We start from the raw sequence: 17430 nt of genomic DNA, 5'->3' as shown, positions 1-17430 counted from the left end.
GGAGCAGTTCCGGTTGCTTTTGTTGAGTCACATTTTGCTTTAATTCCTCTTCTTCCCTTTTTATTTCGTGAAACAATGATTTAACAGAGATGTGTTGTTTTAACATGAAAAATTTTAACGTCAAGATTGATTGCAATAATGTCTTCTACATATGCTGAGCAGCAGATGGAGCTCGGACAATCGTAGAGAGAGAAGACGGGAGTTTTCTTCCTTTCCAATTCCCTTTCCGACTTTAGACACCAGCACTCCATTAACAGTATCACACGCAATCATTTGCAAATCTTTAACCAATAATTAAAAATTTTACGTGGTTATTCGTCAAGTAGTGGGGGGATTTTTTGTTTAGTTTTATCTAATCTATACATATAATTACAGGAAATGATTTGCTGTCAGACGACCTGCATATAAAACGTTTCAAGATTAATATGGGCGTGGTACGCCCAAGCGGCTTAATATTTACATAAATGGCGAAGCTTTAAAAAAATTTGCAAGAGCGCTTCGCAGCTAACCAGCGCCCTCTGATTCCGCTGAGCACGTTTGCCGTGCTGTGACAATAGAACCCTTCTTTGAAATCCCAGCAGTTCTTCTTTTATTTATACGCACTCGGACAGAGGCAGATGTTTCCTGACTGGTTCGTCGGATGAAAGACGGTTGAACAGAGACTCGTGTACGTTAGTTTCTTCGTGGCCTTCGACGAATGTACAATGTCAAACAATCCAGCTCCCAGTGAAAATAAAAAATCCTCGCGACATAAATATAAATGGACTAGATATTATAGGAGGAAATACCCTAAATTTAGGGGTGTTCAGTTTCAAAAATTGTGTGACAAGGGATCTCATTCTACATCATCGAAGAGAATAAAATTGGACGACGACGGAGACATCGAATTCGATGAGACGCGCGGCTATCGATTTGTAGATTTTATTAACGTTTTCTCGGCGCTGTCACAATTTTTAATTTGTAAAGACTGTCAGAAAGATGTGAAGTTCGAAGAAAGAACTATGAAGGGACTTGGATTCCAGTTGGTGGTAATTTGTGAGTGTACGTCGAGGTTCGTTAACTCGTGTCCGATAGTAAACAATACTTACGAAATCAATCGAAGGTTTGTATTCGTGATGCGGCTGTTAGGCGTTGGTAAACACGGAATTAATCTTTTTTGCGGGTTCATGGATCTATGTCAAAGATTTTCAACGACTATATATTGTTCGTCGTTGTATCATATAGAAAATGCGTCGAAATATGTGTACGAGGAAGTTTTGAAGAAAGCTGTCGAGGAAGAGAAGAAATTGACTGCAGAAAAGTACGGGACGGAAAATGCTACGAGACTGACGGTATCTGGCGATGATACATGCAAGAAACGAGGGTTTTCATTTCGCTTTAGCATGACTACTCTTATCGGCAACTTATCTAATAAAGTCATTGATCTTGTGCTCAAGTCGAGCTTTTGCCAGTCTTGCAATGATCACAAAAGTAAGAAAGGAACTCAGGAGTACAATATTTGGTATGACAGCCACGAAGAAGAGTGCGCGAATAATTGTAAAGGAAATAGACGGATGAAGATCGATGCCTTGAAAGAAATGTTTGGACGATCAGTCGAGCAGCATGGGATTAAGTACGTTTCATACATCGGCGATGATGAAGGATACAAAGCGATCGTTGAGTTCAATCCTTACGGCGACGATGAGCTCGTGATAAAGAAAGAATGTGTCGTATACTTACAAAAGGTAATGGCTGTAAAATTACGCAAAATCAAAAAGAACAAGAACCTCAGTGGCGAAGGAGTCGGTAAGCTTACAGATGACGTTATCAAAGAACTTATAATGTATTATAATTTAGCCGTTCGGAGGAATACCGATTCTTTGGAGAATATGAAGAGAGCTATTTGGGCCAGATTTTATCACCGAAGTTCCACCAATGAGAGGCCACATCATGAATTTTGTCCCAAAGGTCTTGACAGTTGGTGTAAATGGCGTCATGCTGAGGCAAATGGCACTACAGCCGAATTTTACCACGAACCTCCTTTGGACAAGAACGTATTGAGAGCAATCAAGCCAGTTTACGAGAGCTTATCAGCTTCATCTCTGTTGGAACGTTGTTTAGGAGATTTTAATCAGCACAGTAATAAAAGTTTCAACTCAACGTTCTGGAAGATAGCGCCGAAGGACTTGTACTCGGAGCCACAAATTATCACTATCGCGTCTTATCTGGCCACGATTGTTTTCAATGAAGGATGTTTCCCTTTAGTGACGGTCCTCAAACTTATGGGGGTGAAAGTTGGTCTATATGCGAAAGTTTGTTGTGAATATAGTAATGGAGAACGCATTGAAGCTGCAGGGAGTTCATCGGCCACGTGCGAAGAAAATTTATCCGACAGACAATTGCAATCCGCCGAGAAAGACGAGGATTTGGAGGAATCATTACATGGTTCTGAGACATCTGATTAGGATCAGGTGAGAACGTGCCACTTCTTTGTACACTAACTTGAATTGAAACTTAAGTATATTTTTCTCAAAAGCATGCTTTTTAACAATAGTTAACTAGTCATGCTTTAACTCAAAGGAATTACATTTTAAACGTTTCTTCATCGTATGAGAGTGATTTTCGATTGGTAAATTTGTTTTCAAGTTGCTGAAAGTTGAAAAAATTCTCTGCTACTTTGTTAATTTTTCGAAAGTCAAAGAAAGCTTTCATACGTTGATAGATAATGATATTATAACATATTTTTTTCTGCTTGCTTTCAGATAAAAATTACGACCTGCAGCATTGGCGTCATGCTTAAAACTTTCAATTGTCGATAAAATTGCTTTTTTTTCTTTCGATGCACTTACATACAACTTTTCTTAATATTTAACGTAAAGAACTCCGAAATATAATGAAAAATTATCTTTATATTATTAAATTTAAGATCATTAGATTTAAAATTATTTATTGGAGATTATTATTTTATTCTTTTCTGAGGAGAGATTATTATTAAGATTATTAAACTAAATTAAGATTTAGATTATTTTGAGTAATTATTTAACTAAAGACTTTTGGCCGGCCGTATTCATCTTTAGCTACGCGTTTTCTATGATCGATCGAAGAAGCGAGAACGTGTTCAAAGCAGAAGTGACATTTTGACAGATTGACGTGTCGTACGTATCGATAAAGAAGGTTATCTTGCTCATATAGCATATAATGTAGAGGGACAGTAAAAAGTTAAGAGATAGGTAAATAAGAGATTATTATATAACATTAAGAGATTGGTTAAGAGATAGGTAAATAAGAGATTATTATATAACATTTGTTTAAATAATTAATCAAATAAAAAAGCATATATATGCATGCTATCGTAATTAATCCTTTTTATTGACACGTACAGTACGTCGATTTGTCAAAATGTCACTTCTGCTTTGAACATACTCTCGCTTCTCCGATTGATCAACAGTCATGGACAACGCGTAGCTAGAAACGAATGCAGCCGGCCGTCGATGCTACAGCATTCATGAGGCTGACTGCACACCAGACTCCATTAATGCAGTCCCATTTTGAAAAATCGAGATAACGAATCATCCGGGCGCAACAAATCTAAATATTCGTGCATCATGACTATGGATCACTCGAGGGATCAGCAACGCTGCTCCAAAACAGCGATCTGTCACTATGTAGAAAATCACCGCCGGTATCTATGCTAAGGATAATTTTATACAAATATTATTTCTAAACACAGAATGCTAATTTCGGTATTTACGTCATGATGGCCGTCTCCTGTTGCTCCTCTGCCTCCATTTTATCATTTATATCATTTCGTGAAATATTTACTAAACTAGGCTACCAATCCGCTGCTCATTCATATTTCGCGTTACACAGATTAATGTAAAGCTGTCAAATTGAAATATAGTGACAGATCGCTGCTTTAGTATATTTGTATGTACATTCGAACAATCAATATTATAATATCAATATTATTAATATATTATAATATCAATATTATTAATATTATCACAATGCTATAAGGAATTTGGCACAAATATAAAAGTACAACAAATATTTAGGTCATGTTTTTTTATTTTGACCCACTTTGAGTTTCACGGGCAGTTTATAGCTTTTTAATGTTCTCATTTCTATGTCTAAATGCAACAAAAATGCATGAGAAATAAAATTGAATACAAGATATAGACGTTGGTTTGCAAATTATGAATATGAAGTCAAATGTATAAAATTATTTGTATAAATAATAAAATGTTTAAACAAAACGTGTAAAAAGTTGGAAAAAATTATTTATACAGATAATTTCTCGGTTTAGCTAAGATTCGAACCATTTTTGACTAATTTAGCACAGATTTGAAATATTTCGGTTGCAATCTCGGCTAAAGAAATTCAGAATGGTTCGTGTCTTAGCTATATCGATTTTGTTAAAATTATTTAACTATATTTTGTATTCAATTTTACTAAACTAGGTTACTAATCAGCTGCTCATTCATATTTCACGTTACACAGATTAATGTAAAGCTGTCAAATCGACATATAGTGACAGATCGCTGCTTTGGTACATTTGTATGTACATTCGAACAATCAATATTGTTACAATGCTATAGAGAAAGGTTAGGTTAGGCTTCTAGCGGGATGGAGGGCAAAGCTCCCTCAACCAAAAATGTACCTTTCACACTTGCTAAATTTACACGGTTCTTTTGTTAATAACTTTTTAATAAACAGTTAAAATTTTTTGAATGTTATTCAGAAACATATCTTTGATAACGTATGTCAAGTTAAGGTCAGGAACTGACTATTCTATACTAAATAATTATTTAAGTTTTTATGTTTGGTAGCTTGTTGCATGGTAATTCCCTTGAAAATCACTTGTCAGAACTATACCAACCTATTTTACGTAAAATGTTACCTCAAGACCTATCTAAACGTGGATCGCTGATGACCCACGTTGCAGTGTTATCACATATATGTTAAACAAACAACGTGTTAAAAAACACGTGTTTCGTAATACTTATACGGCCATTTTGCAACAACGTCTCACTTTAGGAAGAAAATATCAAACGGCCCGAACGGGAAGTTCTGCATGGGCCACACCGGTGACTCACGTGGTACGGCACGGTATGTATCGAGGAAAATCCTTGGCTCTCACACTCGCGAAAGTACATGGTTCATAAGCGCGGCGTTTCCGCGAAGAAGCGATCGACACGGAAGAAGGACGCCCCGTGTGTGTACCACATCGGATTCGTTTCAGAGCTGTATAAAACCGGAGTCAAGCCGAGTTGCGCATATTACTGCACCCCAGATGCACCCCGAGAACAGACGACTTCGTCGCATCGTGAGAATCGTGCGAAGTACGCGCGATATATTCGCCGCGGCCGCGTATAGAAGCGCGTCCCTTACGCGGTCTCTGTTCTAACGGTCTTCTGCCTTGACCGAGTTGAGCGAGGTCCGTGTCAGATCCCCGTGTCTTGACTTTGACTCCGTTTTATCGTAAAAGTCATTTCTACGATCAATTACCCGACCGTGAAGAGCCAAGCCAGCCGCGCCGCGAGGAGGAGAGTCTTTCGCGCGCTCGCGCGCACGTCGACACGGATTTGCATTTGCGGATTTACATTTGCGCGCTCGCATCGCGGAACCGCGCGCGCGTGCGAACTTGTAACGCTGTATCGATCGTTTGTTTATCGAGCTGCCTTTTCCGTACAGACGGCCCGCGGACGGGAAGCTCGCTTGCGGCTCTTTACTGCTGACGAAGAGAGACGCGTTATCGTCTCCCTCTCTCGTTCCTTTCCTCCCTGCTTCTCTCTCCTTCTCTCTCTCTCTCTCTCTCTCTCTCTCTCTCTCTCTCTCTCGCACTCTCGCACTCTTGCTCTCTCGATCTTTTGGAGCGACTCCAATTCGCTCAGCGAACGATTCGTCGGTGCGGCGCTTCGTCTCGCCTACTCTCGGCGATGCCGTGTTCCTGAATCGTTAATGCTTTAACCTTTCGCGATGTAGGAGTTTCGAGATGTAGGAGTTTCCAGGAGTGAATCGCGGCGTCGAGCGGTTCAACTCGAGACTCGTGTTATTATTTTCAATTCATATACCTACACCCGCGCAAAAAGTCTCCGGCCCGTCTAAGAATACGAGGATCGCGAGATGGGGGAAGATGGAAGGCCGCTATTTATAGCGCGAATCGCGCGAGTCAGCTCTCCGCTGATATTTTATTCATTTATATTTAAATTTGCTTCCCGCTATGTCAGAAAGAGAGAAAGAAAGAGAGATTATTCTGGAATTTTGAAGGAATAGAGTAATAACGAGCATCTCGGAAGTGGGTAAACTCGGGCTTCGTCCGCTTGCTATGGCCTGGAATAACAAACGACTCCCGTCATTCGGTATTTATTATTCCGCCGTTGTAACGTTACGAGTCTTCGAGATAGGGAACGAGTAAGTGAGAGAACGAGAGCGCGCGCGCGCGAGAAAGAGAGAGAGAGAAAAGGAGAAGAAATACAAAAAAAATTATCCACTAATTATTCAATATTTACTCAAAACAATGTATCACATAGAATGTGATGTGAAAAATTCAAGTGCAATTTTGAGCGAATTTGTCGATGCATCAGTTTGTAACAAAATATTTATACTATTGCATGATATAAATTTAATGATTAATTAAATGCAGTATGTTTGTCACATAAATATAATTAAAAACAGATTTTTCATCATCGATTTTCATTAAAGTAACGGTACTAGGCTTCGAGAAAGGGACCGAGCGAGCGAGCTAGAGAGAGAGAGAGAGAGAGAGAGAGAGAGAGAGAGTGCACAGGAGAAAGAGAGATATAGTCCGCGAATTATGGCGCGCTGCCATTGTCGCGTTCCAGGCGTTAAATGCGACCTCATCTCCGGGGCTTTCTCGGGGAAAAGCCGTGACGGCGTAGCGGACGAGGAAGAAGAGCGCGAACGTTCGAGGTCGAGGTGCGAGAGCTGGCCGCGTGTTTCGCGGTTGTTTCCTTAATAGAAAAGAAATCACGTGTTTGCGCTTGCCCACTCTGCTCCCTCTGCACCGCGCGCTACTCTTGCACCAGGAAAATACAGATACAGATGCCTCTTCGAGGCGCCGCACGTGAGAACAATGAGTGGCATAAAGAGGAAGAAAGAGAGACAAATAGACAGACAGATAGACAGACAGACAGAGAGAGAGAGAGAGAGAGAGAGAGAGAGAGAGAGAGAGAGAGGGGGGAGAAAGAAAAAGCCACGCAACCTCGCAGAAATGCATAAGCGACCTGCATAATAGTAGCGCGACAGCATTCGTTGCAACTTTGTCTCGCTCACGGCGAGATCTCTCTTTAACCACTTCACTTGACATTTAGTCGTCGGCGGCTGCGGTGAGCGTGCGCGCGTTTTATGAGCCTCCATTTAAACGGATAACTCGTCGGTCCGTAACGAATCATCGGTGTTAACGTAAGCGCTAATGTATTGTCGCGATAAAATAATATAATAACCGAAATAAAACGCCCGCATGTCCAGATAAACTCTCATGATTATCACGACGTGAGGCAATCGATGGTGAAACGTTTGCAAACATTTTAATTACACTTATGTAAGCAAAGTACTGCATTGATCATTAAATTTAGATCACACGATAATATGAATTTTTTTTGTTATACATTAATGGAGCGAGACAAGTTCGCTCGAAGTTACGTTCAGATTTTCATCAAATCTATAACTTTTAAAATTATATTTATGAGGCAAACATGTTGCATTTAATTAATTATTAAATTTGTATTATATAATAGTGTAAATTTTTTGTTATAGATTGATGCAGCGACAAATTCGCTAAAAATTGCACTCAAATTTTCATATTACATTTTATTTAACGCATTGTTTTGAATAAATACGGGATTATTTTTTTTGTATTTCTTCCTTTCTGCTATCTTTCTCTCTTCCTCGTAAGTTTATATTTAAATCACATTAAGTTAAACATGTTTAATATTCTTGCGATTCAAGTTGTGCTCCTACTATTATTTTGAAATTATTTTTCTATCGCGTCTTACTAGTGTGTTTTACGCGTTTTTTTCTTTTATGTGCCTTTTGTATTTCTCTTTTGCATTTTGAATGTTTTTTCATTCTTCTACAATTAAATATACTATTCTCTATGAAATAATTCTCTATGAATATTTATCATAATAGTAATATTTGTTTTTCTTTAGAATATAATTTCTTCTTTCACGAAATATTTTTAAATTTTAAATTTTATTATAAAATTTTACGTAATATATATATATATATTTATTTATTTATATTATGTATACTATGATATATGTACCATTTTATTAAATGTTTAGTAACATGCAGACTTAGATATTCCAACATATTACAAAGTACTGTAACTCGAGGGAGTGTAACCCTAGTTATTTAATTAAACTCTGCTCTTTCTGTCTCTCTCTCTCTCTCTCTCTCTCATTCCATATGTCATTCCATGTATGAGTGCAACATATGAACCACTCATAAGGGGGATACGCAACCTTTACAAATCGACTGGTGGAGTTGCTGTATATTTACGCACACACTATGGCAGGGTTATTACACGTTGTTCCGCTTGTACGATCGTTCTCCGACGTCGAACGGTGGACCGTCGTCTCTCGCGCGCGGTCGACGCATGCCGTCGTTGATACGACGACAACGCACACGCCCTCGATCCCGGCGTGTCGATTAGCGTTTCAATTTACTGCCGACATCTGTTCCGTGTCGCGGCGACTCTTTCTGGAACGCCTGTCGCGCTGCGCAGCGCCTAACGATACGTCTTAATACGCCTCGGAATTTTTCCTATCCGCGTGCACGATACGCAACATACATACACGCGTACACACACGTACACGTGTATATCTCGCATCCATCTAAGCCGGCCGCATTAATCAGACATCGTTTGGCATGTCGACGACGAGTCGCGAAACATCCACGCTCGAGCTCCCTCCGGCGCGTTCAGATATCGCTGAGGATTCGTTGCAGCGCCGAGTTAGCTCACTAGTGAGTGAGTGAGTGTGCGTGTATATGTCTGTGAGAGAGAAAAAGAGAGAATATATGCGAGAGACGACGGGCGTACAACATACGCTCGCTCTCATTAGCTCTCATGGTGCGCGCTCGACATGGTGTGGCGATACCACCACCGCATCGCCGTGGCACATAGGTGGTAGCTCCTCGTTCTATCGACCGAGCGAGCGGCTCGACTCGGCTCGACTCGGCTCGGCTCTCGTCTCCCGTGACCTGACCTCGTCTGAACCCTCCGCTGCTGCTGCTGTTGGTTCTCTCTCTTTCTCTTCTTCTCTCTTTCTCTTTCCCATCCTCCCTGTTCTTCTCTCTCTCTCTCTCTCTCTCTCTCTCTCTCTCTCTCTCTCTGTCCCCCTATTTCTGTCTGTCATTCTCTGCTTGCCTCGCGCTCGCTCTAACGCAATCACCTCTCCGACATTACCAGCCGGTCGCTCTTCTCTTTTCCCTCCCTCTCGGTTTTACCATCGTTTGCCGCCCCCGCGATTCCCCACCACTTCGGGGCCGCCCCCGCCGAGGTCTATCGCTCTAGCGAGCGAGCGAGCGAGCGAGCTAGCTAGCTAGCTGGTTCTCCCCCGACACTTTCTATACGATATTAGCGCCCGCCCGAACTGGAACAACGGCCGAAACTTACGGCGTAATCCGCTTCGCTTATCTTAGCGTGACAACGGCAGCCTCTTGCTGCTCCTTTGAAAAATTTTCCTTTTGACTCCTTTGATTTGCGAGAAGAATCATAAAGTCAATATACACTAAGGTTTAAAGTTATAAGACCCTGACAGGAGTAAAAATTTAGTAAAATTTGGAGTTTTAAAAAGTTGTAAATTAATAGAAGTATGAATTTTTTGTTATGTATATCTATTAAGTACATTTAACAATATCTTGATATAAAAAATTGAAAAAATTATGTATAAAACTTTAAACGTGTAAATAACATTTTTTAAACTATAACTACAATAACAAAAAAACAGTTTATTTGATTAATTTACTGTTTGCCACAAATATTTTTTATAATTGTCTGTATTAGTTAACGAAGGCTTTCCGGAAATTTTAAAACAATTTTTTACTCATTTAATTTACAAGCTTGTATTTTTCAATGAAAACATTAAATTTTATTTTTTGTAATTTACATTTTGCGAAATATTGTTTTTCTCTTAAATCCGCTCCGTGAACCGATAAATATAACTCTAATGAATAAAAACAATGTATTGATACTGATTTCAGATCACTCCTGCTGAGGCCAGGATGGTTACCGTTGAAGCATGATTCTCTTGCAGAACAGAATTGAAATGATGTTAATATTCATCATAAAATCTAATCTTTTTATACCAAGATATTGTTAAAAAATGTACTTAATACATAACAAAAATATCATACTCCTATTAATTTACAACTTTTTACAACTCTCCGAACTTTACCTGATTTTTCTCCTGTCAGGTTCCTGTATAATCCCTTAAAGAGTTAAAAAGTGTTTATATGAAAGAAAAACTATTTTATTCTATTATTTTCATGTATGACATATCATTTGGAGCAAACTTTAGCAGTCTCTTTCGTATTTCTATTTCGTCATTCTACATAACAAATATAAGTGGCATGTAAATCATTCGTACGAGATACAACCTTTACAAATTGACTGATAAGATTACTGTTAAATTTACGTATGCTCGTGTCTATTTGGATTCGTTATTTAAATGTCGACTTTTCATCTCTACACTGAGAAAGATTTCTGGTAATAATTATCCAACATGTGTTATAATTACTACATTTAATGAAATAGTATCAACTAAATATAAGAGGTGAATATTACTATATGAAAGTTAATGTTACTAACAATTTTGTAATTATTACCAAACATTGGTAACAATTACCATTATTGGTTACTATTTATCAAATGCTATGGTAAAACGCATTTGGTAAATATTACCAAAATTTTTTTTTCAGTGTACATGGAAAACAAAATTACAATTTGAATAATTGAATAGGGACAAAACAGAAAAATAATTTTCGTTGATGAGAAGTGATACAGGGGAAACCGGGACTATATAGCCGCAGGGATATGTTGCTTATGTGCTTCTTTTATTTCTCTCAAGAAATACTAAAAGACATAGCAGGAATGGTACTTTTACAACATAAATATTTTTCCTTGAGTTTCATTAAAATCAGAATAATATTACAGTTAAAAAATAGAAAAAAAATCTGATTTGATAATAGCAAAGTAAATTTGGAGAATCTCTCGAAATTTTGTATTAATATTCTTCATCGTGACTGAGTAAAATTAAGCGATGTGTTATTAGCTAGAATGAAATTTCTTGCAAGTGTATGATATATTGTTTCTGGTAATAAATGCGATTTTCATTCATAAAATGTTTGAGCACATGAGCGAAGGAGATAAAATTGGCCCATATTTAAGGGCCGGCAGGAGAGCTGTGGAGACTTTTCGCGGAGACCCTGGAACTACTAATCAGGATATATATTTTATAAGTGGCTTTCTTATCCTGCGCTACTGGGCAACTGAACCCAGTTACAGGTAAGATGGCTATGTGGCTGCATGTTCGTATTTTGGTTATTACAAAATAAAATATACGGTTAGCAGAGTCGTGACGGGCATTAATACATAGAAGAAGATTGCCTTCATCATGTTTATACAGTCAGTCGCAACAATTAGTTGCCTGAGAAGTTGTAACTTCGAAATTCTAAAACATTTAGCCCCGGTCTTCCTTATCCGTTAATGTGACTAAGAAATAAACCTACTCAATATTTACACTTCGATTTCTTTCTAATTTGGCACAAATATAAAAGTACAAAAAATATTTAGGTCATATTTTTTTATTTTGACCCACTTTGAGTTTCACGGGCAGTTTATAGCTTTTTAATGTTCTCACTTCTATGTCCAAATGCAACAAAAATGCATGAGAAATAAAATTGAATACAAGATATAGACGTTTTTGGTTTGTTAATTATGAATATGAAGTCAAATGTATAAAATTATTTGTATAAATAATAAAATGTTTAAACAAAACGTATAAAAAGTTGGAAAAAATTATTTATACAGATAATTTCTCGGTTTAGCTAAGATTCGAACCATTTTTGACTAATTTAGCACCGATTTGAAATATTTCGGTTGCAATCTCGGCTAAAGAAATTCAGAATGGTTCATGTCTTAGCTATACCGATTTTGTTAAAATTATTTAACTATATTTTGTATTCAATTTTATTTCTTATGCATTTTTGTACTTATTAATGATACGAATGAGAACATTAAAAAGCATTAAACTGCCCGTGAAACTCAAAGTGGGCCAAAATGAAAAATATGACCTAAATATTTTTTGTACTTTTACATTTGTGTTAAATTAGGAAGAAATTGGAGTGTACTTTTTGGGTGGGTTTACTTGTAAGAACATTCGTCTGAACATTCAGTTACATTAAAATTCGGTAGAGATAACTGAAAGCAATTGGCTAAGAAACCTCCTACAGTTTTTTTTTTACATACATGTATTTTTCTATTCCTATACCGCTGAATTATTTTTTAAAGCCATCGGCTTTAACTTCGTGTATTACTGCTCAACTTATCACTCTCGGTTTATCTTTTTATTGTCCCATTTGCCTATCAATGTTACACTGATATTTTTCCTCGTATCAAACCCTAGAAGCTGCGTTTCTTTTTCTCTTTCTCGATCGGCCAGCGTCGGACGTGCGTCGGCCACGTTGCGAAAAATTTGCTGATTGCACGCGTTTGGTGTGGCGGCCGTTTCTTGACGTAATCACGTGAATTAATTCGATTCGGGCAACAGGCCACCGTGCGTGAAAGTTACGTCTTCTGTATCAAGTGCACTGAGGGAAAAAGTTTTGTTAATTTAACGGAATGCCAGTAACGGCAGCTAATGGTTCGTTGATATGAGGCACTAAATGATCTTATCAATGAGAACAAATGATACTTTCAACAATTTCAAATCATTAAAACGAATTATCCAGAAAGAAAGAGTGCCTTTCAATCGAAAATATTAGGTTGGTGCAAAGTTTTGTCATTTAATGAAAAGATAACAAGTCTTTCACACCAACCTAATATATTACCGTTGAACTTCATTACAATTTTATATTAAAAGAAGGAAATTTACGTAAGTCGTTTTTTCTCAGGAAATTTCACACAAAGAGCGAAAATTCTAGACAGACTATACTATTTCGGATAATATATAAAAGCAATTTTTATTCATAACATGATTGAAATCGAGTATATGGACGGCGAGGTAAAGTTGGCTCACAATTAAAAGCCGGCAAAAAGGTTGTGCAAACTTTTCGCGGAGACCTCGGAACTACACTGAGAGAAATTGTACGATAGAAAATTAACAAACGGATATTTCCGATCAAAATACCGAATTTCGATGAATTTTTGTATCTGATCAGGAAACATTCAATGAAATATCGGTTCATAATTTTTTCATTGATTCATCTGATGAAACGTCATTATGATCGAAAGTATCCGATTAAATTGAATCGGATATTCTGACCGGATATAAAAATTTATCTGTAGTTTGATCGGAAATATTCGTTTGTTAATTTTTTGTCGGATAATTTCTCCCAGTTTATTAATCAGGATACGTATTTTATTTATATATGGTCTTTTTATCTCCCATATATTACATATTGAGCAACTAAATCCGATACCAAGGCAAGACGATGACGTTGCTGCATGTGTTCGTAGTTTGGTTATTACCAAATAAAATATAGAATTAACAGGATCGTGACGGGCATTAACACACAGAAGAAGACTGTCTATCATGTTCGTTGAGCCTGTCATAACAATTAGTTGTTTGAGAAGTTGTAACTTCGAAATTCTGAAATATGGAGCATATAGTTCTAGTTTCCCCTACGCCTGGGATATCGCACGTCCATCGGGAAATATCGTTTCCACACCACCAGGAGCGTTCTTCGTGGCAATATCTGCCGTGTATAAATTGATCTCGCGTGGAAGATACGGTCTCTTATCCGTCACGTATGTACATTTTGCGGGTACACGTAGTGAAAGTTTGGTCACCAAGAGATCTCCTCAACTATGATCCTGCGGCTTTATCCGCCCGCGAACACGAAGATCGCGTTTCTACGTAATCACGGGGCGGTAATCGCGTCGTCGTGTTTAAGCGTTAAAATGAACACACGTCGTTGCGAACATAAACACATACACACACACACACACACACACACATATGAGGCCACAGGCCTCAGTCGCTGGATTATCCACGCGTGATTGCGACCGACTTACTGCTACGCACAGTTCTCCGCATTCAGAGAAGTTTCGCGCGCGTATACGGTCGGCAGTAAGTACACGGCCGGTCGTAACTATATAGCTCTTGCGTACCACGTACGAACGTACGTTCTCAATTTTACTTATCTATGACAGCGAATTGCTCCGAACTTCGCGCCGGGGACACGTAAACGCTGCCGACCAATTATGCGGCGCGACCGTATTCCTCATTCGGTGAAACGCGAATTAATATGTGGCGTAGTGGCGAGAAACTTCAGCTTCGATGAAGTGCGCGATTTTCGTTAATTAAAAGTTCTACAAGACGAGAGACGATAAATTAAACTTTCTCTCTCTTCCCCTCTCTCTTTCTCTCTCTCTCGGATGAACCTTATGGAAACGCATGAGCAGAAATATGTACGCGTTATGCGTAATAATGACGTTTGTCTTTATCAGTGTCTGTGTTATCTTATACTTCGAAGATTTGCTACTCACTCAGATAGACAGTGTACGTAAACGACGATTCGACTTCATATTTTTATGTGTCTGTGATGCTATTTTAATATTCTAATATTATTAAAAGTTATTCTAATGTATCTGTGTTATTATATTTTAATGTTATTATAGTTATCTATCTAATTTGTCTTTTTCGCGCCGACTTCTAATATTGTCAGAATATCAGAATAGGATTATAGGTACACAGAAATGAAATATTGATTTAATTATTTCATAGTCAGGAATATTAGGTCTGTTCTTTTGAACTGAACTGCTTGAACTGGTGCAAACTACTACAATAAGTTAAAGTGAAATAAAATATATTTGTTTAAAAGAAGATCTATTGATTCAGTTATTTCATTCTTTTTAAGATTTCATTCTTTTGAGATTTTTAAAGACAGTTTATTTTTGTCCAAGAGGTTTTCATCTCATACCTTTCAATTATTTACTAAAATCTTGTTTTTATTATTGGTTAACAATGATATTATTGTATGATGTAAATTTAATGATTAATTCAATCCAACTCTTATGGCCTTGACATATATTATGTAGGTCACTCTTCTAAATAACTTTCAGCAGGTTTTAACCGTCGCTTGTTGTTTGTTAAAAAATTTTTTAATAAACAATGAGCTACTGCTAAAATCTCTCGAATATTATGCAGGAGGATATTCTTGATAATGTAACAGACAAGGTCATCGGAGATGAGTCCCCTAAACAGGAGTTTAATGCAGTATACAGAGTATATTCGTTTCATAAATGTAATTTAAAAAATTGTTAAGTTCTCATTATTCATTGTTTCACGTTGTGGTAATCAGGAAGGTCTATCTGGATAACGATATTTCCTCTTTCTTTCTTTCTTTTTCTCTTGTCTCTCACTCTTTTAATTAATGATTTACTCCTTCCTTTGCAATGCGTATTTTTATTTTTCTATTTTTTTTTTAATTTTTTTTATTTAACTTATCTGATAACAGTGCATTATTTGTAAACGGTAGATCTTGCATTTTAATTATCGTGTGCCCAGGGTTAAATATTACATTATTAATGTAAATGTAATAATTAATTAAATACAGTATATTTGCTTCATATTGCTAAGTCTTCATTATTGATTGTTTCACGTCGTGATAATCATGAAAGTCTATCTAGATAGCTGTATTTTCTCTCTCTTTTTCTCTCTTCCACCTCTCTCTTTTAATAATTTATTCATTGTTTTGTAATGCGTAGTTTTAATTAATTTCATCTGATAACAACACTTTATTTGTGAACGATAGATTTTATATTTCAATGATTGTGTTCTCGAAAAGGTTTTATCCTAGAGATAAGTAAAATCTCTCTCTCTCCCTTTTCCTCTTTCTTTCTTTTTTCTTTTGCTCAATTGCTCGCTTACTCGCGGAACGTTGAAGTCAGAAGAGAGGTTCGCATCTGAGATTTCGCGCTGAAATATTTCATTTGCACTTAAAGCTGTAAATTTACGATATCGTTCGGACTTGACAAAGTTACGGGTCGTTCCCTATTATACAGAGTGTTTAACGCAAGACATATAAAACTACGTGGCACAAAGGTCAACTTTGAGCACAAGAATCCCTGGCATTTTGCAAACAACTACGTAAAATTTCGTAAAATTAATGAAAAAAGACGACGGAGCAGAGCGCGCGATGTTTTGGGATCCATAAGCGCAAGATTTCATTGAAAATGGTTAAAATGCAACTGTTAGCATAATAACTTAAAGTGGAGTAAGGATGCGATACGAATCTTGCGATATGCAGGGTGTCCCAAATCAATTTTGTACTTAAATTTTATGAAAACATAAAATGGGTTGAGGTGAACAAGAAAGTTCTGTATGGTTTTACGATATTCACAATAATTATCGAGATATTAATTAAAGAAAAAAATGTAAATGAACACGCGTGGTATGATAAATGACACATAATTACGTAAATGGCACATAATTACGTACATTTAATTAAAAGCTAAAGATCTACGTGATTATTCGCAAAATGTTAGAGGACTTTTTCGTGCAATATGCCTGTATTCTGAGTTCTCTTTTAACGATAAATAAACCTCTAAAAAACGCTTAGGAGCCGAGAAGTTATATTTAAGGTATTTTTATTGATAAAAGTTCAAAATACAGGCTCTAGTCTATAAGCAAGGTGACAGACGTCGCTGTCCCAACTTATCTGTACCACGTGTAATCATTCGTCAATCTTTTTTTTATTAATATCTCAATAATTATTACGAGTATCGCAAAATCGTACGAGACTTTCTTGTTCACCTCAATCCGTTCTCAATTGGTGGTTCAAGTATGGTGATTTGGGACACTCTGTATAGCGTGTCGTACACGTGTCGCTAAGAAACAGTCGCAAGCCATTTTTGAAAAGATCTCGCGCTAACAGAGCTCGTCCAAACAGCGTCGCGCGTTCTCTGGCGCCGCCAATCTTCATTTTTTTTAATGAATCGAAATCCCACGTAGTTGTCTGCAAAATGCCAGGTTAATGCCAGGTCTTTAGGCTCAGGGTTGACGTGCTCTACCTTCACATGTAGTTCTGTACGCCTTGTATGCCGTCAGATACCTTGTATATTATAGCTTGCCTTCCACCCGTATGATATCAACACATGCCCACTGTGGGGCCTTTGGTAATAGTAATAACAGCGGGAAACCGCGCACGCGATGAAAAGAAATAGGAAAGAGTGGCGACCCATTAGAGAAGGTATATGAC

The 17430-nt window shown here is 37.5% G+C and overlaps 1 protein-coding gene across 7 annotated transcripts in view; it reads left to right on the top strand.

Moving 5' to 3' along the window:
- LOC116840472 (protein roadkill) overlaps nt 1-17430 on the top strand; it is a 223911-nt gene that overhangs the window by 105219 nt on the left and 101262 nt on the right. For 6 of the 7 annotated variants that reach the window (XM_032807230.1, XM_032807228.1, XM_032807231.1 and 3 more), the window contains one exon: nt 376-2450. The exons of the other annotated variant lie outside the window; for it this stretch is intronic. In XM_032807230.1, coding sequence (XP_032663121.1) covers nt 705-2444 — 1740 coding nt within the window. In that variant the 5' untranslated portion in view covers nt 376-704 and the 3' untranslated portion in view covers nt 2445-2450. Of the gene's footprint in view, nt 1-375; nt 2451-17430 lie in introns of those variants that run through there. 7 annotated transcript variants of the gene reach the window in all.

Source organism: Odontomachus brunneus, unplaced genomic scaffold (assembly GCF_010583005.1).
Source record: "Odontomachus brunneus isolate Ranch 3 - 2012 unplaced genomic scaffold, Obru_v1 Obru_scaffold_010, whole genome shotgun sequence".
Lineage (NCBI taxonomy): Eukaryota > Metazoa > Arthropoda > Insecta > Hymenoptera > Formicidae > Odontomachus > Odontomachus brunneus.
The sequence above is the reverse complement of the archived record's forward strand: the minus strand, read 5'-3'. Positions and strand labels throughout refer to the sequence as shown.